We start from the raw sequence: 20,741 nt of genomic DNA, 5'->3' as shown, positions 1-20,741 counted from the left end.
GAATGCCGCTCACGTGCGTAGCACGTGGCGAAATGCTAGTACTATATATAAAAGCACAGATGTGGGGGACATGCAAATTTACTGAATAATCCTTTTCAGTTTACTAATAAATGAAGGTTTTATAGTCATTAACTAATTGGTTATTTAATTAATCATTATTGTAATTAAAATCCTAATTAGAATAGACAGTTAAATTATCTCCAATTTAATTTTTAGTAAGTAAAACATAACTAAATTTTTTTCAAATTAGTAGGAATGCTTATATTTTAGTTTGATTGAACTACAAAATTAAAATACTGTATTTGATCAATATATTATTATTTAAATTTTTATCTTATTATTTTTAAAGAAATTATTAATAAAATTAAATTAATTATTTAATTATGGTTATTATAAAATCAAAAGAAGCATAAATCCAGTATGAAAAAAATTTAATAACCGAACATATTATATTTACTTTTACAAAAATTCTTAACTAATTTAATATTAATTATAAATAAAAAATTGATATAATTATAATAAATTTACTAATATGTTCATTGAAGAGTTACATTACGAGCCACGTGCATAGCACGTAATGCGAAACTAGTTTTGAAAAACTTGGTGAAATTTGCAACTTACCAGTTACCACTAGCTTCGTTAAGGAATGATATTCAAACGACGTCGTTTAAGAGTAGGAAGAAAAAGAGACCTACTCAAATTCAGTTGCCGTAATAACTAATCAACCTAAGTTTATAAAGGCAGGTTTTTGATCCCAGCGAATTAAATTCATTATTTTGCTTTTGCACAACACAAACAAACAAACCCTAAGCGTAACGAAGAAGAAAAATTGCTCACGCAAATATGGCGAAAAGCTCCTTCAAATTGGAACATCCTCTCGGTTATTTCTTTATCCTGTTCTCTCTATATTTATTTGGATAGATCACTGTATTTAATAGCTTTTGATTTTGATTTTTTTAATTTGATTTTGGATTTCATGATCTGGGCTTTGATTTTTTAATTATATAACGAATTTTAGATGTTGTATCTCCCTGTATTAATTTGGTTTAGGTCAATGTGTTTGTTATTTTTTTGGGGAAATTTTGTTTATGATTGTGATTTTTGTGATTTGGGTTTTTGTTGGTTTTGATAAAGATGGATTTTTTTGATGATCAATTATATGTAATGGATGAGTTGATTTTTTATTTGTTTATCGTCAATATCCCCAGATTTGATCGTTTGTGATCTGCTAATTCATGGGTGATTGTGTAATTTGGTTTTTGTTTTAGCATAACATTAGGAGCAATTGAATGATCATCTTTCTTGAATATCGACCTCTTAGATGTCGAGAAATATGTGGAACATAATCTAATTTGGGATTTCGACTTTTTTGAGTATCAAAAACTATGAAATTAAGAGGGTACCTGGAGAAATATATGGAGCGTCCTATTATTTGGTTGGCCGATGTAATTTTATGAGATAAAGTGCAGGTACAGAGTACTTAGGAATTTTGAGAGGAACAGGGTGATATAATAGACTAAATAAACCAGCCAAATAATTATGCATCTGAAACTGTAAATGTTTTAACGGTAGTGCATACCTGAGACTTCTTAATTATTGCATTATTAGCTGTTTTTGTTATGCATAAGCTTCTGCAAGTACTGTTTGCTCATTTACTTTATCTAATTTTTTTCTCCCTTTAATATATTCAGAGAGGAGGCAGGCAGAGTCAGCCCGTATTAGGGAGAAATATCCTGATAGAATACCGGTATGATGATTGAGTATTAGTTAATAAAGATGAAGTTTCCTATGATATGTATCTCATGTGCAATGTCTTTGTTCCATTTATTTATGCATCGTTTCTTTTTTGTATCTCAGGTAATTGTTGAGAGGGCTGAAAGAAGTGACATACCTGACATTGACAAAAAGAAGTCAGTGATATCTGTGTTTCTTACTTCTTAATTATATGAGTTTTGAATTTCTGTAGATTGCTTATTACTTAACTAGTGCACGAGTCTTGTCCTTTAGATTAAGTTGGTGGTGTGGTCCAATGATTGATGCATGTGATTATAGTAAGAGATTTCTATAACATAAACTAAAAGGCGATGGATTTTGAGAATAGTCTAACATTTTATCAGCAACCATCTATCTAATAGAAAGACTGAAAGTAGTTAGCTGATGGAAAATCATCACTTTGCAGTTCTGTCAATTTATCTATTCATTTCATTGAAATTCATTAATACTTTTAAGTGTCTTGAAGATGGATGCTCCTGCATCTTTCCCGTAGTATGTATCTGGCTTTTGTGTTCTCGTCTATTCAATCTTGGGAATGCTGTTGGAAAATGTGCTTGTATTTCGTAAGATTACTTGCTTAGAAGTTAGAACATGAAAGCTTTAATTGTTATCAAGTCTTTTGCTGCAATTATAAGTAATTACATCCAGCATCTTTATTGGGATTCCTCTTCTCTGGAAAAATTGTATTGAGAAATTCTGTTAAACAGTATTCTAATTTAAGTGCCGGTAACCCTGAATGCAGATATCTGGTTCCTGCTGATCTTACTGTTGGTCAGTTCGTTTATGTGGTCCGGAAGAGAATCAAGCTCAGTGCTGAGAAGGCTATATTTATCTTTGTCAAGAACATTTTACCACCTACTGGTGAATATAACATAATCCATCAATTTTTTTAGTGCATCTTTTTCTTCATTCTAATGGTCGTCTTATTTGTGGCTTCTGTACTCGCAGCTGCTATGATGTCTGCAATTTATGAGGAAAACAAAGATGAAGATGGCTTCCTTTACATGACGTACAGCGGTGAGAACACATTTGGAGAATCAGTTTGAGTGCAGTCAAGTCTCAAGCTAAAATCATGTAATTAAGCTTTTAAGAAGAAAATTAAGAAACTGTAAATTCTTGTCTTCTGTTTCTTACTGTGGGCGGCCTTTGTCGAAACTTGCTATTGTGCTGCCGCTCATAAAGTCTGGACATATGATCTGCTACTGATGTAGATGCAGTACATGATTTCTCTTATATTGCTATAGATTAGTATTAAGTACATTAAAAGTAATTTAACATTTTAATTAAGTTTGCATATTTTAATTATGTTTTCATATTAACAGTAAATGATTTCGTCACTTTCTTTTGCAGCAAGTGTGGCAATTGTTTAAGATACATTTTAGACAGGATTTTAAAATTTTTCTTTTATTAAAATTTTGGATTTTAAATTCATGAAATAGAGATAAAATGTGAAATGTATGGAGTTAAAAGTGATTAAAAGATATTCAATTCTTGGAGAAAATGAGCTCGGCGACATGTCGAAGGGAGGCGGCGACGGAGTTGGAGTGGTTTTAATTAATTTATATTAAATAATATTTTTTATTATTTTTCCTTTATTTAAAATTTTGGATTTTAAATTCATGAAATAGAGATAAAATGTGAAATGTATGGAGTTAAAAGTAGATTAAAAGATATTCAATTCTTGGAGAAAATGAGCTCGGCGACATGTCGAAGGGAGGCGGCGACGGAGTTGGAGTGGTTTTAATTAATTTATATTAAATAATATTTTTTATTATTAATTTTTTAAATTTGTGTAGAAAATGGTTTATTTGTGATATTTATAACATTAAATGCTATTTAAAATATATGCTAAATATTAAGAATTTATTTTGAATTTTATTTAAATGAAAAGAGTTCAATGTGATATTTTAAGGTGCTATTAAAAGTCAAAAATTCAAAAAAAGTGTAATTTGACGAATTACAACATTGGGATGCTATTGAAAAAAAAAATTAAATAAATTTACATAGCAATATATATGTTTTGATTATTTAAATATATATATATATATATATATATATATATATATATATATATATATATATATATATATATATATATATATATATATTCATGGTTAATGGGCTGAAATAACACTGATTTTTATTTTGGTTTTCAATTCCATCCCGATGTAGTAATTTTTTAATTTCACCATATTTCGGATTTTAGGTTTTCAATTGCACGTTGAAGCATTAAATTAAACTCTTTTTATTTGGATAATTTTAAAAATAGATCCTTCATATTTATCAAATAATATAAATATTTTTAATGTTATAAATTATAAAAAAAACTATCTTTTCCATAAAATTAAAAAAAAACAATTTTAAATTAATTAAAAGAATTTTTTTTAAGTTTTCGGAGGAGGAGTTGTTGCTCCTCCGACAGCTCCTCAGGCCAGAAGCTACCGGAGAAGGAGCAGCTCCTCCTCCTCCGGAAATTAAAAAAATTAAATAATTATTTATAAATTAATTAATTATTTTTAAGTTTAGTAACTTGTTTGAATTTGTCCAAATCAAAAAGAATATAAAAAATTCTTAAATATAGTTGTTTTACATATTTTAATTCTTATAATAATAAACTCATTTAATTTTTCTAATTTTGGGTGAGATTGAAAATTAAAAATTAAAAATAGAATAAAATTAAAAAAATTACTATGTTAGGGTGAAATTGAAGATCAAAACAAAAGTCATGATTTTTTCAATCTATTAGCCTACTTTCATTATTTGTTTTGGTATCTTTTTAAATAACTTAATTTCAAAAATGATTCTCTCTAAATTAAGGTTTCCTTTTTATTTAGAGCAAATTATGTTGAGATCTTTAAGGTATGTCATAATTAACAGTATGGTGACTTTTGTTTCAAAAATATACTTAATGGTCTTTCAGTTCCAATTTTGTTAACTATTAGGTTCCTGTGTTAATTTCGGCATTTATTTTTAAACATTTGGTACCTCACCTTTAATTTCGTGAACGGTTTGGTCCCTCTCTTTTAATTTTATTAAACGATTTAGCACCTCACTTTTAAACGATTTGATACTTCAGTTTTAGTTCCGTTAAACGATTTAATCCCTCAAATTAACGGAAGGGTCTTTCAGTTAACGAAATTAAAACTGAGGGATCTTTCGAAATAAGAGGTACCAAACTATTAATTATGGTATACCTCGGTGATTTTAAAATAATTTGCTCTTTTATTTACTCTCATTTTTATCAAACAAACGACATTTCTTCTTATTTTTTTTCTTAAATCTACGTTTTTTTTTCAAATTTGCGAGCACAATAAACCAATGTTTTCCCGGTGGTTTTTTTAACTTTGTCACTCTCCTGGTGGTTTTCTTGACGTCGTCTTTCTTTCGATGACATTTTTGACATCATTTTTTTTCCGCTGGTTTTCTTGACGTCGTCTTTCTTCTGGTGATATTTTCGACATCATTTTTTTCCGCTGGTTTTCTCGACGTCGTCTTTCATCCACTGATTTTATTGACGTCGTTGTTTAGATTTTTTGTGATTGTTTAGATTTTTTATGTGTTGTATTTTTTTGATTCTTTTTATACACAGATTATTAAAGATCTATTTTTCTCTTGTTCATATAAATGTTTTCTTATTCATACTCTTGTTTTGATGCTATCGATTTCGTATACAATAAATTGATTTATATTTTTATGGTGTTTTTACTAATGATTTCGTACACAACAAATTGATTTATGTTTAATGATATTTTTATACTAAAACAATCATAAAAATACACCATAAATATACTATAAAAATACAATAAAAAACACTCTAAAAATCACTAGCATAAATAATTAAAAATAAGTTTTTTGACAAAACATAGACATAAAATTAAAAAAAAATATTTTTATAAAATTTTAAAACTAAAAAAATTAATTTTGATAAAACAGTGAATAGGCACTGATGGAGTCTGCCTTCTGAATCGGTGAATGAGACCTGCAAAACAGTGTAAATGGCTAATCGGACGGTTTGTCCGATTAGCTCTCCGATGCTTAAGTCAGTTTAGACTTAAGTGAAAGTATTTGTTATCAGTTGTGTGTTTAGGCATACCTCAAGCTCCTTTTATAGTAGTTGAATGTATACCTTGTATATATGGAATAGGAGAGTGATTCCTATTTAGTAGGGTTTGACACTGATTCAGAGTGTCCTTCCTTATTCAGACAGGAGTCCTATTTAGGAAGATATTCCTAAATAGTCTCGTCTTCCTAAGTTGGAGGCTATCTTCCAAAGTTGGAATTTGTATCCAAATAGGACAGATACTCCGAATATGCGTAGATCTTGGTGATTTTATCTGAATCCTGGGGTCGACGTGCTTTGTCCGAGTCCTCAGGGATTCGATATGTATGATGTCGAATGATGTATTCCAGTCAAGGCGGATCCGGTGGATTCGGCCCTTTGGACGGGAGTCTGGTGTCGTCTGAGAATAGATCTCCTGCGACTCGACTCCATTGTAAGTAGAATAGGATTCGGTATCCATCATTAGTCCCCCCGCAAGTGAGCTGAAGTCATGATATTTTATGCCTTGGAGTATTTCCGCTCTATTTGAGACGAGTCGTTTTGTATTTCGGCGTTCCTTTTTACTTCTCGAGTAAGATTCCTGTTTTTTTCCTTTTTCGCCATCTGTCGTTCACCTATTCGTTATTTTTTGAAGGTAGGACATGTGTCCATTCGTTCTATCTTCCTTTGTCTTTAAGCTGTTGTATTTGTTTCATTTTTAATTTTTTCCTCTTGGTTGTTCGAAAGTAGCTTTGCCTCATCTTCAATCTTTAATTCTCGTGTTTGATTTCTTCTTTTGGCGAGACTCTTGGTGAATCTCATTGGTTTATTTTGATTCCTTATCTCCAGGTATTCCTTTGTTCATGTTTTGATTGTTTTAAGTTCTTGAAATTGCTTCAATTGTGTTCTAATTTCCAATCAATTTTGTGATTCGATCCATCGGCCTTTTAAATTTTATTTATTTATCCTTTTTCACTTTGTTGAGATCCTTCTCGGCGATTCTTTATGGCGAAGCTCATTCTCTTTGCGAGACTTATTGTCTTCTTTTAAATATTTTAATAGGAAAATTTCATGTGGCGACTCCTCATCATTTGGTGAAGCTTTTATACTATATGAATCTTCATTAGTGGGCGAAACCCTTGTATTGGGCGAAGCCCTTGTACTGGACGACCTTATCTTTAGGTGTTCCCTTAACTTGGGAGAACCTTCTTTTGTGCGCGAAACCTTATTCTTTTTATTTCAGGGTTTTGAACCTTTTTTGTTTAGTACTCGGCCGACTCTTCTTTACTGCCGCATTACTCCTTATTTTCCATTTGCTATGTTTGATCTTTGTTGGTTGTGATTTTAAGTTTCTTGTTTATTTATTCTTGATCTTCATTCTTCCTTTCTTGGTTTTCATATTTCAACATTCTTGTGTTCTTTGTGCTTGTCTTTATCTTCATTAATCGAAGTCTTTTATTCCAGCTTTCTTTTATTTAGGCGATGCCATTATATTTGGCGAAATTAACTTCTTAGGGGTGAAACCTTTATCTTGGTGTTATCTTTGAATGTCAGTTGATGTTTACTCTTTTAATGAGTAATTGTTTCTTCGAAGTGACTCTTCTTGTTTTCCTTTATGCAATTCTTTTTCATTTTGAGAGTTTTACTTTCTTCTTTGGAAAGATATGAGTTCTTTGACCTCCTCCACAAGTACACTGATCTCAAAGGGTATTTATGCCCGTTTTTGAGATCATGTCTTCAATTTATTCCGTCGATTTTCCTTGATTTTAATTCTTTTCGAGCGGACTGCCTTCCTTTTTAAGATTTGTTCCTCTAGTTTGGGCGAGTTGCCCGTGATTCGTTGATTTGGGTCTGTAGCCTTATTTCTTTTAGTTTGAGCGAGTCTCCTTATTTCGGTACTTGACCTTATTTTTACCCGAATCATTTTAGACTTGGTCTTCTGTTTTGAGATCTCTCGCATTCCTTTTGATTGGCGTTTTGCCTTTCTTTCGCATTTCTCTTATTTTTCGGCGTTTCTCTTTCTTTCGCATTCCTCTATTTCTTGGCGGTTCGTCTTTCGCTTTATTTTGCTTTATTTAGTTGATTCGCCTTTCGCTTTATCTTGCTACGAGTTGATTTTGATCTTTGATATTTCGCCTTTAGAGTTAATCTAAACTCTGTTTTTGGCATTTTGCTTGTATTTTTAGAGTAAATCTATACTCTGGTTTTTTGGGCGTTTCGTCTTTATTTTAGAGTAAAACTATACTCTGATTTTTTGGCGTTTCGCCTTTGTTTATTCCGATTACTTTCTGCTTTACTGCGTTGTATGAATTAAAGATAGTTCGCACCATTGGGTATGACAACGTCTATACTTGACAATGGGCGATTGGCACCGTCGGGTATGACAAAAAGTCTATACGTAACGACGGGCGGTTGGCACCATCGGGTATGACAAAAAGTCTATACTTGATGATGGGCCTTTTGACTTCTATCTTATTCATCCTTCTTTCTCTTGGGGTTTTTATTCAGGAATCGGTCGGATCTATCTCTTCTTTCCCTTTTGGGGTTTTCTTCGGGATTCGGTCAGATCTATTTCTTCTTTCCCTCTTGGGAGTTTTCTTTGGATGATTCATCTTTGTCAAACTTTATTTTCTTTTTTGTTGTTTTCTTGGTTTATTCTTTTGGACCGAGCCTTATTAAGGCGAGTCTCTTCTTGGTTAAGCCTTGGCTGATTCTTCGTTGGCGAAGTTTGTTTGGTTATTCATTCGTTTTGCCCAATGTCTTTTCCTTTATTTTTACATCGTTTTGTTCTTCATTATCTCAAGTTGTTCTCTCTTTATTGATTTCTTTCTCCATCTTCAATATTGTTTTGGGTAAATTCATTTGATTTCGTGTTTCTTCTTTTCTTTCAGTCTTTATGTTTTTTTCTTTTCTTTTCTTGCCACCGATTTTTGTTATGCTTTCTATATTCTTTTACTCCTTGTTCTATTGGCACCATCTCTCGCTTTATTTCCTTTTACTGGATTTTTTCTTGTTTTTGTAATTATTAGATCTGAGTTATTTGCTTCCGCTAATTGTTTGTCTTTTTTCTTTTCTTTTCTTGATCGTATTCTTCGTGGAATTTGTATCTCTTCCTTCAAACTCCCCCACAAATACACCAGATCTCAAAGGGTATTTATGCCCGTTTTTTAGATCATGTCTTCGTTTTTCACCTTTTGGGTTGTTTTCATTTTTCCTTTTATTGCGTTGATAGGGGTGAGCACTTCAGTTTCACGTCGTCCAGGTCGAGTTCTTCGGTTTTGATTTTCTTTAGCACCTTGATTATATTTTCTTCTTATCTTCTTCCGCTACATATGTGGTTTTACTTCGATGTGTAAATTCACAGGATTCGCCTTTGTCTTTCTATTTTTTTTTTTTGGATTGGCTTTGTGGGGCTCTTTTTACTTTTGCTCTAATTTTCTGTCTTTTTCTTTTGTTGGAGCATTTTCCCTTCGTTTCTCTTCTTGAATTTAGTCTGTTCATGACTTCGTTTTGGTTTTCACCTTTTCGGGTGGTATCTTTTTTATCTTCTCCGTTTTGACATTGTTTTTGTTTTCTTCATTCCTTCCATCTTTCTTGTTTCTCATTGTTTATAGGGGTGTTACGCCCTTCTTCATTGTTTTCAGGTAGTGTTACCTATATTTTCTTGATTTATTCTTTTCCTTTAGCTTCCTGAGACATCTTGTCCTTTGGTCTTTGGATTGTTTCTTCAATTATGATTTTTGCCTTTAGGGCGATTTATTCCTTCGGCTTCTGCGACATCTTGACTTTCGGTCCGTAGACCATTTCTATAGTTACCATTTTCGTCTCTTGGGCGATTTTTTAATTTTTCTTTTATTGCAACTTTTGCAGCTTTTTCTCCACTTTTTTGCTCTTGATCTAGATTTCTTATTCATCTATATGTTTGGTTCGCCTTCGTTTTTTCTTTCGGATCATCCTTTGCCTCATAGGCCGCTTCACTTTTCGCCTTTCGATCTTTTATTTTGTTGGCGTTATTCGCCTAGTTTTCTTGATTTTTACGACGTTTCGTATCTTCTTTCACACTCTTCAAACGCTAATGTTTCTTTAATGAAAGAATCGGCGTATATTCTCCAACATTTCTCTTTTTATTTTATTTTTTCATATTCTATGTCTATACTTTATAAATTTCGAATAGTTCAATAATGGACTTCACGATATTGCATATTCAAGTAGCAAATACTTGATAAAGAAAACTAATGATTATAGATTTATTTCATATGCTATATATATATATATATATATATATATATATATATATATATATAGATATATAGATATAGATATATATAGATATAGATATAGATATTTGCACTCATGTGTTTGGTTAAAATATTATCAAGTTTATTCATGTATATATCTTTCCTAAAAAGTAAAATCTCATATAGTCATATGTATGTGTTTAATTAAAGTATTGTCAATTTATTTATATATATTTTTTCTAATAAGCAAGGATCTCATAATTATTTTAGAGAGCAATTATAATTTGTTCTAAGACAAAAAATATATATTTTGATAGATTTAATGGTAATAGAAATCATTAAAGGAATGAATTAATCATCCATTAAAATTCATTATTTTAAAAAGTGTATTTTAGCCAATAAAATAAGAAGTTTAACACTTGATAATGTAATTTTGATTTTAATTTATTTATTAATTTCATGCAAAAATAATTGCAAATTATCGATATGATTAAACTATCAATTTAAGAGAAATCATGTAATATGGGCGACATGTTAGAGTCACGACATAATAAATTAACTTCACGTGTAATTTAAATATTTAATGTGAGTTTGAAAACTTATCGGTATGGAGATGTATAATTTTCGATGCTTTCATCCGGTCAATCTTTTCAATAAAATTTGAGACGAGATTTGTTGTGCAGCTGCTTTAATCATGACGTGCTTGCTTCCTTTTTCATGCTCGTTGGACCTGCTTGCTCCTCTTAATTTCTCATTGAAATAACTTTTGGCTAACTTCCATAATTTTTCCCGTTTGACCTGCTGACTCCTTTTAATTTCTCATTGAATTAACTTTTAGCCAACTTCCATAATTTAAATGATGTGTTTGTAAAACTTGCCAACCAATCCTTCAACTGACATGCTTAACTCATTTAACTATTGAATTAATTCGATAAATGCCTCGTGCTTCCAAACTCTTCCAAATTACTTCGTTTTTAGCTATAAATTTCATGCAATCTTCGCGCTAGTGTCATGAATGTAGAAGTATTTCTACTTTATTTAGATGTAGAATCTCTCATGTCTTCATCCAGCTTCCGTCAGAAGTTATCCTTTCAATAAAATTTGTTTGAGTTCAGAAAAACTCCTTCGATTTTGAAGTTTAGTTAATCTACAGACAGCGCCAATTGATGGAGTCTGCCTTCTGAATCGGTGAATGAGACCTGCAAAACAGTGTAGATGGCTAATCAGACGGTTTGTCCGATTAGCTCTCCGATGCTTAAGTCAGTTTAGACTTAAGTGAAAGTATTTGTTATCAGTTGTGTGTTTAGGCATACCTCAAGCTCCTTTTATAGTAGTTGAATGTATACTTGTATATATGGAATAGGAGAGTGATTCCTATTTAGTAGGGTTTGACACTGATTCAGAGTGTCCTTCCTTATTCAGACAGGAGTCCTATTTAGGAAGATATTCCTAAATAGTCTCGTCTTCCTAAGTTAGAGGCTATCTTCCAAAGTTGGAATTTGTATCCAAATAGGACAGATACTCCGAATATGCGTAGATCTTGGTGATTTTATCTGAATCCTGGGGTCGACGTGCTTTGTCCGAGTGCTCAGGAATTCGATATGTATGATGTCGAATGATGTATTCCAGTCAAGGCGGATCCGGTGGATTCGGCCCTTTGGACGGGAGTCTGGTGTCGTCTGAGAATAGATCTCCTGCGACTCGACTCCATTGTAAGTAGAATAGGATTCGGTATCCATCAGGCACCCTAGGAAATTTCCTCATATATTTCTTGAAGTAAATCCTTTTCTTACGCTCAGTTAAATAATCTTTTTTTCTCTCAAAAAAAAAAAAAGAACACAAGCTTGATTCTCTTCTAAAATACAGAGTCAGCTGTCAGTGATCAATACAAGCAAGCGATTCCATAGCCATGGCCAAAAGCTCCTTCAAGCTAGAACACCCTCTCGGTTGTTTCTCTTTTCCCTTTTTTTTAATCTCTTTTAATTCTTAATTACTCATCTAATCACTTGCTGATCGTTTATTTTTTGTTTGTTTTTGTTTTCAATTTTAAAAATGATGATCTGGGGTTCTCTTAGTTTTGTCAAAGATTGTATTGTTAGAGATCATTTTTTGTTGTGCATATCTGATATCATTAATTATTATTTTTTAAAAGAGGGTATTTTTAAAGCTATTTTGATAATTATTTGTGGATTTCTGTTCATCTTAGTATTGATATGATCTATCTAGTGATTGGACTAATTTAGATTTATGGAGAAGTTATAGATATGGTTGCAGTATGTGAAATTATTGATTTAGGTTTTTTCAGCAATTTCTTAGTGATTATTAGTATGATTGTTTAAAAAAACTGCTTGCAATGTGCATTTGTTGTTTTATAAGGGTTGAAATTGAGCTAACATAGTTCCCTATCACTTTACAAAATTATGGTTTGCATTTTCCATTTCAAGATTTATAGTAATCAATTGATAGGATAGGATGCAAATTTTGTTGTCTGGCTTAACTTATAAGGAAAAAAGAAATCCAGCAATAGTATATAGAAGTGAAAGTTGAAATTTTCTTGGTTTTTAGGGTTTCTTTTATCATGGCATTTCAGTTTTAAAAGTGATTTACTAATTTAGTCTCTGATTTATTTTATAAAATTCTCTATAATAATTAATATTTTCAAAGACATTTCTGAACTTTTACTTGTAACTACATAATAGATTTATTAGTTATTCATAGTCGAAGAAAGTTGGTTTCTTGAATATTTGTTATTAATATAATGATATACTTATTGAATATTCAATATAAGAGAGGCAGCTGTATTTTGTTAAAATTGGTCAATAAATAAATCCTACAATCAAGTGTTATGCTCAAAGCTAATCTACTTTCGGCTTACATCATAATATTTTCATGTCACAAGTAACCGTAAATAAAGATTTAATACTATATTTTTGAAAGAAGTAGAAGATTAAGTTTAAGCTATGTACCATGGTTTATTATCTATTATCTGCTCAGTATTTGCATTTTGAATGATGAGTCTAATTTCCATCACTGAAATAAAACACGCACTTGCGCATAGGACTCTATTTCACATTTACATCATAACAAGAAGCAATCCAATCTCCACATGCTTCCATATTCTTTCATTAACTTATTATCTGTTGTGACTTATGACTGATTATTTTCTCTTTCCTCTTAAATTCATGGCAGAAAGGAGGCAGGCAGAATCAGCTCGAATTAGGGAGAAATATCCTGACAGAATTCCGGTATGAAATCACATTTTTTTTAACAAAGTGTTTCTTTATGGGATTTATATCTTAACATTTTTCTTAATTGCTATGTAGGTTATTGTGGAGAGGGCTGAAAGAAGCGACATACCTGACATTGACAAAAAGAAGTTAGAAATATCTGCATATCTTTTAGTTCTAATATTATTTTGTTCAGTGGAAACATTTTATAATCTGGATCTCTAATGATTTTTGATGCAGATACCTGGTTCCGGCTGATCTCACTGTCGGTCAGTTTGTTTATGTGGTTCGGAAAAGAATAAAGCTCAGTGCTGAGAAGGCAATATTCATCTTTGTCAAGAACATTTTGCCTCCTACTGGTGAGAAGAATTTACTTTTTAAATTTATACATGCTATCAACTTCTGTAGCATAATTTTATTCGTTTTCAAGTTAGTTGATTGTCTATGGATTCTGTGACTGCAGCTGCCATGATGTCAGCAATTTATGAGGAAAACAAAGATGAGGATGGCTTCCTGTACATGACCTATAGTGGGGAGAACACATTCGGAGCATCATTCGAGTTGCAATCATGCTGAAGTTGTGCCATTAAAAGTTTGAGATGGCAATGGACAGATGTAAATTCTTCGCCTTCTGCTCTTACATGGATAAAACTTAATGATATTTCCTTTAAAAGTCCCGATGTGTGACTGCTATTTATTCTGTGCCGTAAATATTTGTCGCTTTCGTCATATTTAATTCTATATAACTTATTGATACTGCCTTCTAAATTCTGGATGTGTGACTGCTACATATTCTATGCCGTAAATATGTGTTGCTTGCTTCATATCTAATTCTAAATAAGCAAATTATATATTAGTTGATCTTAGGAGTCTAGTGCATTACTTCACTGGTTGCAATCTTTTGTCGTGTAATATACTCGCAACACTTCCTTCATGGATGTGGAATATGAACAATGATGCCGCTATTGGATGCATTTCCCTCTGATCTGAATCACCAGACTTGCTTGATAGCTGGTGATGGATGACGATGAGCGCGTATCATAAAAGAAGCTAATTGCCGCTAATAATTTCCAGTTTCTGTTATATATTGGTGGATTATCGGTTGTGTTTATAAGAGAATGTGTGTTATGTGTATACTGATACTGTAGTACTGTAACTGAGCTCTGTAGGAATATGACAGGTTTCGGAAGAATGAATCAGAGTTTTTGAGATTCATAGCTAAATTTATGAAACCAACTATGTTTTGCTGCAGTGAACAAGAGCAAAACAGAAAGATTTCATTAACATTACAAAGTTATACAAATAAATAATATTTGGTGATGGTATTATTTATTTATTTAGCTGACCATGTATATGCTTATATATGATTAGATATAACCCAGTCTAAAATCATCATCATCATCATCATCATATATTGTAGATATATAAATAGTAGAAAAGCAAAGAGCAAATACTTTTGGAAAAAGCAAAAGCATCATTGCTAGAACAAACAGACCCCATTCATGTTCAATACAAAAAAAAAAGAAAAATAAATAAATTAAAAAGACAAATACCCCATTAACTCAAAAGCCTTGTGTTTTTTTCTTTTCTCTCTTTCTCTCTTGATAGCAATCTCACTTCATTGTCTCAACCACTCTTAGCAGATTCCTGGCAGGTTGTCCCAGGAGCAAGGGCCGAGGTTCCTGCCGTGTTCTGCTGGGGGAAACAACGAAGCTATCTGCTGCATTTCAAATCCGATGTTATCATCTGTTACCACTGAAGATTGGCCGTTGGATATATCCGCACTGTCGCTATACAACTCGGGCTGCATCGACGATGGAAGGTTGTTCAAAACCTTGGTCAAGTCTTCAGGCATTTCACTCAGCTGGTCTCCAACTTCAAGTTTCGGATCATATCCTGTTTCAGATCAAGAAACAGAAATATCGCTGCTGCAATTAGAATTACTAAATCGAGGAACAAGAAGATGCGAAGGTGATATAATTACTAACCTGGTGATAAATCAAAAGAATTTGATTGATCCCAATGAGTGGCATATCCTTCAGAAATGTACATTTTCGGTTGTTTCTGTTCTTGAAAAACCATATTGTTCTGTTCTGTAGAAGTCTGTCCACATTCATTAAATACCTTAGCCTCTTGAAAAAGATCTTCCAATGAAAATCCCAGTTTTCCATTAACCTTATCTTTAATAGAACTACCAATTTTCTTCTTATTAACTCTTCTACCATACTTACTGCTATTCCCTGGAGTAGCAATACCGATCCCCATACTCCTATTCTGATTACTCGTCGGCGATAAATATTGGTTTGAAGGGAGCTCCTGCTGAGTAACCGCAGCTAAAAGCGAACACATTTCTTGATTCTCCTTTTGCATCTCACTATGAAAATCACCACTGCCCCCGTTCATCAAGCTTGCATAACAATTTGGTATCTGATGATGACCGCCCATCGGAGAAGTAGCATGTTGCAGTGGGGATAAGGGCATTGAATAATGCTGTGGGTGGTTATTATTCATAGTCGAGTTATTTCCGAGAGTAGGAATATTGGGTGACGAGGAGAAGCGTTTGAATCGCATCGGAGTTTGAAGGATTGGAGGTGTTCGCGGTAAGTTGAAGTCGAAAAGAGGCAATGTAGGGAAACTTGTGGTGCAAGGTGTTGTGGAAGGTGACGACAGAGGAGATAAAGGCGGTGGCGTAGAAGAAGCGTTAGCACCAGCAGCAATATGATGAGAAGCAGCAGAGTTAGGTGTGTGTGGATGATGATGAGTTGGTGAGTGAAGCTGTTGATGATGATGAGTTTGGAATGAAAATGAAGAAGTTGGTGTTGTGGGTGTAGAATGTGAGTTTGAATTGGGGTTAGTGTGATTTAGGTGAAAATTATGGTGACTTTGAGAGAAATCAAAGAGAGGAAGAGTAGGGAAGCTATTATTGGAAGTAGTGGTGGGTGAGAGAGGAGGAGGAGTGGCGGAATTTGGGAGGCTGTGGTGGTTATGGAGGTGGTGGTGGTGGTTTTGGTTTGGTGATTGAAAATGATGAGTTTGGAATGTGAATGAAGATGTTGGTGTTGTTGGAATTGAAATTGATGGGGATTTGTTGCCGTTGTGGTGGTGGTGACCATGGTGGTGGTGGTGGTGGAAGTGAGGACTTGGTGGATGTTGTGGCTGAATATCCGGCGGATACAGAGGTAATCCTTGCCGTTGATGTCTCTTCACTCTTGTGTTCCAGTAGTTCTTGATTTCGTTGTCTGTTCTTCCTGGAAGCTGTTCATAAACAAACACAATTCATCAAGAAAATTCACAAAATCTATAAACAAACAATCTCCAATAAATACAGAAAAATAAATATGAGCATTAGGGTAATTTTCTTTTATATTCACGTTGTGAGTGTCCGTCTCTTAATGCTTTTACGATAGCTCTGTCATTTGTGAGTTTACATTGCACGAAAACTTGTCGGGTACTTGGTTTCAGTGTTTTATTACCATTTTCCTGTTAGAAACTGTTAATTTTTATATTTATAATCCATTTTTGTCAGAAATATTGTTTTGTCGTATTTCCATGGTCGTAAAAGCTCCCGAAACTTTAAAATTCTATTTTTAATTGATTTTTTTATTAAATATGATGGCTTCCACCGTTTCCCATTTCAGCATTACTCATTTTGACATTTCTGATCCGTTTTCATTTCCGTGTTGCAAAGTTGTCGGGTAAAAGCAAACATATTGATCTCTCAAAGAAGAAACAAGACCCAAAAACTAATTTCAGAAGCTGACCGAAAAAAAAAACAGAACAAGAAACCTGAAGATCAGGTAAGCTAAAAATCAAGAAACACATAAAGAATCAAACAATATTAGCAAAACAAATCAAGAAAACCATATAAATACATGAACATGATCAAGAAAAAAGAGAAAATTACCAGACTAGCCATACGAGCCCATTTGTTGCCAAACTTAGCATGTAACTCAACAATGAGTCTCTCTTCATCAGGAGAAAATGCACCCTTTTTCAGATTAGGTCTCAAATGGTTAGCCCAACGAAGCCTACAGCTTTTCCCACACCGAGCCAGACCAGAATGTCTCTGCACCGCATTCCAATTCCCTTCGCCATGTTTCCTCACATATTCCACCAATATTGCATCTTCTTCAGCTGTCCACGGTCCTTTCTTCAAATGTGCGTCATTATCGCCGCCACTACTTCCGTTTCCGTTACCGTTTCCGTTCAGTTTACCTCCGTTATTATGGTGATGCATAGGATCATGCAAGTCAGCAATCGTTACGTCACCGGAGCCGCCGTTCCCCGATCCTGATGACCCACCTCCATCGTTAACATTGTTGGTGGTTGATATCATCATCATCCCAAAATATAAATTAAATGAAAAAATATACCAACTTAGACCCCAAAAAAGACAAGACACTTTTAAATGTGTTTTATGTACTTTTGTTAATGTGTTAGATTTTTAAGGTTGTGTTTGTTGGTATTTTTTGTTGTGTATTGTTTAGTTTCCCCCCCCTTCTCTCTCTCTTTCTTTCTTTTCTTGACTCTTTGTGGATTTAATAACTTATGAACACTTGTAGAAAATAAAAAGGATTTTGGTTAATGGGTGTATTTTTTTTTCTTTTTTTTAGTTTTTTTTTTAAATTAATCTAAAATGCTTTTGTGGGTCACAATGGAAAGAAGAAAAAAAATCAAGAAATGAATTCAATGTTGTAAAGTTGCCATAAAGTGAGGGAAAAGGAGGGAATGATTGTTTAGTTTGTTTAAATTAAGTTCTATAATGGATTAATGTTAAGAAAATACAAGGCAAAGAAAACAAAGAAAATGACTCCAAATTGCAATTTATTGTCTTGAGAATATGATTTTTCTTTGCCTTGTAATAACATAGCCATAATGAGAATTTTCTTTTCTTTGCTTTTCTTTTCTAGAGAGAGAAAGTTAGAGAGAGAGAGGAAAGGAAAATGGGGTTTTGGGATGGAGGGAATAGGGAATGGGGAGTGTTTGGATGGAGAGAAAGTAGAATGGGAGGGAGGGGAAGTGGCGACCCACAAAGGGGTTAAGGATTTAGAAAAATGAAGCTTTTTAGAGGGAAAGTAAAAAATTATGACTCCGTAAAATTCTCATTAGTTGAATGGTAAACCAATTTCCACGGCATTTTTTCCTTTCATTTCATATTTTTTATTTTTACTTTAGAAATGTTTCTGATTTCACCGTTGAATCTAATCTTTTTTATAATATTCTTCTCATTAAACCATATTCTGAATTCATACATTCTTATCCAAACACTTCATTTTTTTGATAACCATCTTTTCTTTACCTATTTTTGTATTTTCTCATTACCCTTTTTGGGTAAAAATTTCTAGTGTTTTAAGGCTTAATACAGCTAGGGTTGGTAATTAAACTTTGACTGTGGTTAAAAAAAGATTTACTTTATCTATAAATATATACAATATCAGCTAAAAGGTAAGGAACTACTTTTATAAAATCTTATAGAAAGTATGGTAAATGATGATGATACTTTACTTGCTTTCTTCCCAAGTTATCAATCTTTTAGGGTTTTAGCTCACACTTGGTAATGAAAGAGGTCCAGTTTTGTCCAAAAAAATTTATATAGACTTCTGCATCACGTAATCTATAGGTATATAGGGCTAATTAAAATTTATTATATTATAAAAATAATAATTTTTTTAATTAATATAACATTATTTAGTAATATCGTAAAAAATAATTGATTATATATATATATTAATAACGTGGTGAATATAATCTATATTTATCGTAATATTCATAATTTGAGATACTACGGTGGATCATGGATGTCCAAACTTTTTGGTTTACCTTAACCAAGGTTAACGTTTCCTCTATGATAAAGATGAGATAAATTAATGTAAAGTTGACATAAATTGAAATGATCTAGTCAGAATTGATAGATTATAATTTTGGTAAACATTAAGTTTATTTATTTGTTTAAATTTAAATATAATTTATTAAAGAAAAATCAGTAACTCCAAACTAGTAAATAAACTGAAGGTAAATGTTCTATGCCTCTCTTGCTGTCATCTAAGGCGAGTTTCTAAGCTCTTTGCAATTTACAAGAGCGTTTTGCATTTTGATTAATAAAAAGTTTATCATATGTCTCATTTAGATTAATTTATAAATCGTTCTAATCAAAATTAATTTTTTAAAGATCATACTTAAGCTTATGATCTTAAGTCATTAATTCATAATATACTTTTTTTTACTAATCAAACTTTACTCAGTGGTCGGAATTATACGAATTCGGGTCAAAAGTACAAATACATTTCTAACTTTTTAAAATAAAACATTCAAACCTACAACGGAGTTAAACTAGGTCGAGTTTAAATTCTAAAATTAATATTAGATCCGTATCAAGATGAACAGGTTTAGACGGATCCGAAAGAAACCAAAATTCATGAAGAAGTCTTCACACTATCTAAATTATATTTTAAATTTGGTAAACAAATCTTATAATTTTGGAATAAATACTTCTTGAATTTGTATTTTTGATAAGCTGTATATTCACCAGATCAAGTGTTAAAAAAGAAGAAGTAAAAATACATGTACGCGTAAAGGATTGTCTAAGAAAAAGTAAAAGAAGTGTGGTCGAATTGGGTCTTAAAATTAGCCATTTGACTATATCATTGTTACTTCCCTTTAGTGGCTAATCATTTCATTATTTGTTAAACCTAACGTTTTATTACTGTTAATTTTTAATAAATTTGTTTTTTTTTTGTTACACATGATTTTCGTATATTTATTGTTATTCCAATAACGTTTTTGTTAACCTAGATAATATACGAACACAAAAATAAATAGAAATGGAAAACGTGTACCTATTGATTAGGTCCATTAGGGTTTTGTAAAGGCCAAACCCATCTGTTCTTTATTTTTTTTGGAGGTCCTCTATTTTAATTTGCCGTTCATGTATCTCTGTATTTTTATTTTTCTGGCCAAAATTTCCTTATATTCTTCCAATGTCACACTTTCTGTTATTAAAAGTAGGCCTAGTCACTCAAAACCCCCACCCCTCCCCCCCCCCCCCCCCCCCCCCCCTTTTATTTTTTTTTTTGTAAATATACCCTGACGTAGTAATTTCTCCAATTATACTCTAATTTGCCCTTTTATGTTTAAATTGTACCCTAAAGCATTAAATTGATCCCTTTTCACTTGAAAAAAAGTTTAAATAATCCTCAAATTTTATCCTATATTTCAATTAGACCCTAATATTATTAATAATATAAAAAATAAAAATTATTTTAAACTTTTTTATAAGTGAAAAAAGGTCAATTTAATGCTTTAGAGTACAATTGAAACATAAAAGGGTAAATTAGGGTAAAATTGGAGAAATTCCTACGTCAGGGCATATTTACAAAAGGAGTTAAAGGTGAGGGGGTTTTGAGTGATTAAGCCTTAAAAATATGAAAAAAAATGTGACATTTTATCTTTAAAATAAAATAAAGA

General features: G+C 32.2%; 3 protein-coding genes across 3 annotated transcripts; 2 read left to right on the top strand and 1 right to left on the bottom strand.

Annotated features, from left to right (window-relative positions):
• The first annotated feature begins 716 nt into the window (after positions 1-716).
• LOC126666718 (autophagy-related protein 8C-like) lies at positions 717-3,078 on the top strand. The gene is made up of 5 exons (XM_050359571.2): positions 717-880; positions 1,692-1,747; positions 1,858-1,910; positions 2,516-2,634; positions 2,722-3,078. Exons 1-5 carry the CDS (start codon positions 844-846, stop codon positions 2,817-2,819), a joined length of 363 nt encoding a protein of 120 aa, XP_050215528.1. The 5' UTR covers positions 717-843; the 3' UTR covers positions 2,820-3,078.
• An 8,768-nt stretch (positions 3,079-11,846) lies between these two features.
• Positions 11,847-16,641, top strand: LOC126666717 (autophagy-related protein 8C-like). Its single transcript, XM_050359570.2, has 6 exons — positions 11,847-11,996; positions 13,240-13,295; positions 13,374-13,426; positions 13,518-13,636; positions 13,741-13,892; positions 14,921-16,641. Exons 1-5 carry the CDS (start codon positions 11,960-11,962, stop codon positions 13,851-13,853), a joined length of 378 nt encoding a protein of 125 aa, XP_050215527.1. The 5' UTR covers positions 11,847-11,959; the 3' UTR covers positions 13,854-13,892; positions 14,921-16,641.
• LOC126666716 (transcription factor MYB120-like) lies at positions 14,707-18,327 on the bottom strand. The gene is made up of 3 exons (XM_050359568.1): positions 17,182-18,327; positions 15,266-16,532; positions 14,707-15,173 (listed from the first exon to the last, which is right to left on the bottom strand). Exons 1-3 carry the CDS (start codon positions 17,617-17,619, stop codon positions 14,914-14,916), a joined length of 1,965 nt encoding a protein of 654 aa, XP_050215525.1. The 5' UTR covers positions 17,620-18,327; the 3' UTR covers positions 14,707-14,913.
• Between the last annotated feature and the right edge of the window lie 2,414 nt (positions 18,328-20,741).

The sequence above is a fragment of the Mercurialis annua genome, linkage group LG2, assembly GCF_937616625.2.
Source record: "Mercurialis annua linkage group LG2, ddMerAnnu1.2, whole genome shotgun sequence".
Taxonomy (NCBI): Eukaryota; Viridiplantae; Streptophyta; class Magnoliopsida; order Malpighiales; family Euphorbiaceae; genus Mercurialis; species Mercurialis annua.
This window is presented reverse-complemented; position numbering and strand designations above follow the sequence as displayed.

Bases quoted from the DNA above. Each gene is read 5' to 3' on its own strand.
- LOC126666718 (XM_050359571.2), top strand. From the start codon at position 844: ATGGCGAAAAGCTCCTTCAAATTGGAACATCCTCTCG. The intron at 1,911-2,515 runs GTCAGTGATATC...CCCTGAATGCAG, and splicing joins CCTGACATTGACAAAAAGAA to ATATCTGGTTCCTGCTGATC. The intron at 2,635-2,721 runs GTGAATATAACA...CTGTACTCGCAG, and splicing joins GAACATTTTACCACCTACTG to CTGCTATGATGTCTGCAATT.
- LOC126666717 (XM_050359570.2), top strand. From the start codon at position 11,960: ATGGCCAAAAGCTCCTTCAAGCTAGAACACCCTCTCG. The intron at 13,427-13,517 runs GTTAGAAATATC...TTTTTGATGCAG, and splicing joins CCTGACATTGACAAAAAGAA to ATACCTGGTTCCGGCTGATC. The intron at 13,637-13,740 runs GTGAGAAGAATT...CTGTGACTGCAG, and splicing joins GAACATTTTGCCTCCTACTG to CTGCCATGATGTCAGCAATT.
- LOC126666716 (XM_050359568.1), bottom strand. From the start codon at position 17,619: ATGATGATGATATCAACCACCAACAATGTTAACGATGGAGGTGGGTCA. The intron at 16,533-17,181 runs GTAATTTTCTCT...GTTTATGAACAG, and splicing joins GGGCTCGTATGGCTAGTCTG to CTTCCAGGAAGAACAGACAA. The intron at 15,174-15,265 runs GTTAGTAATTAT...GATCTGAAACAG, and splicing joins TTCTTTTGATTTATCACCAG to GATATGATCCGAAACTTGAA.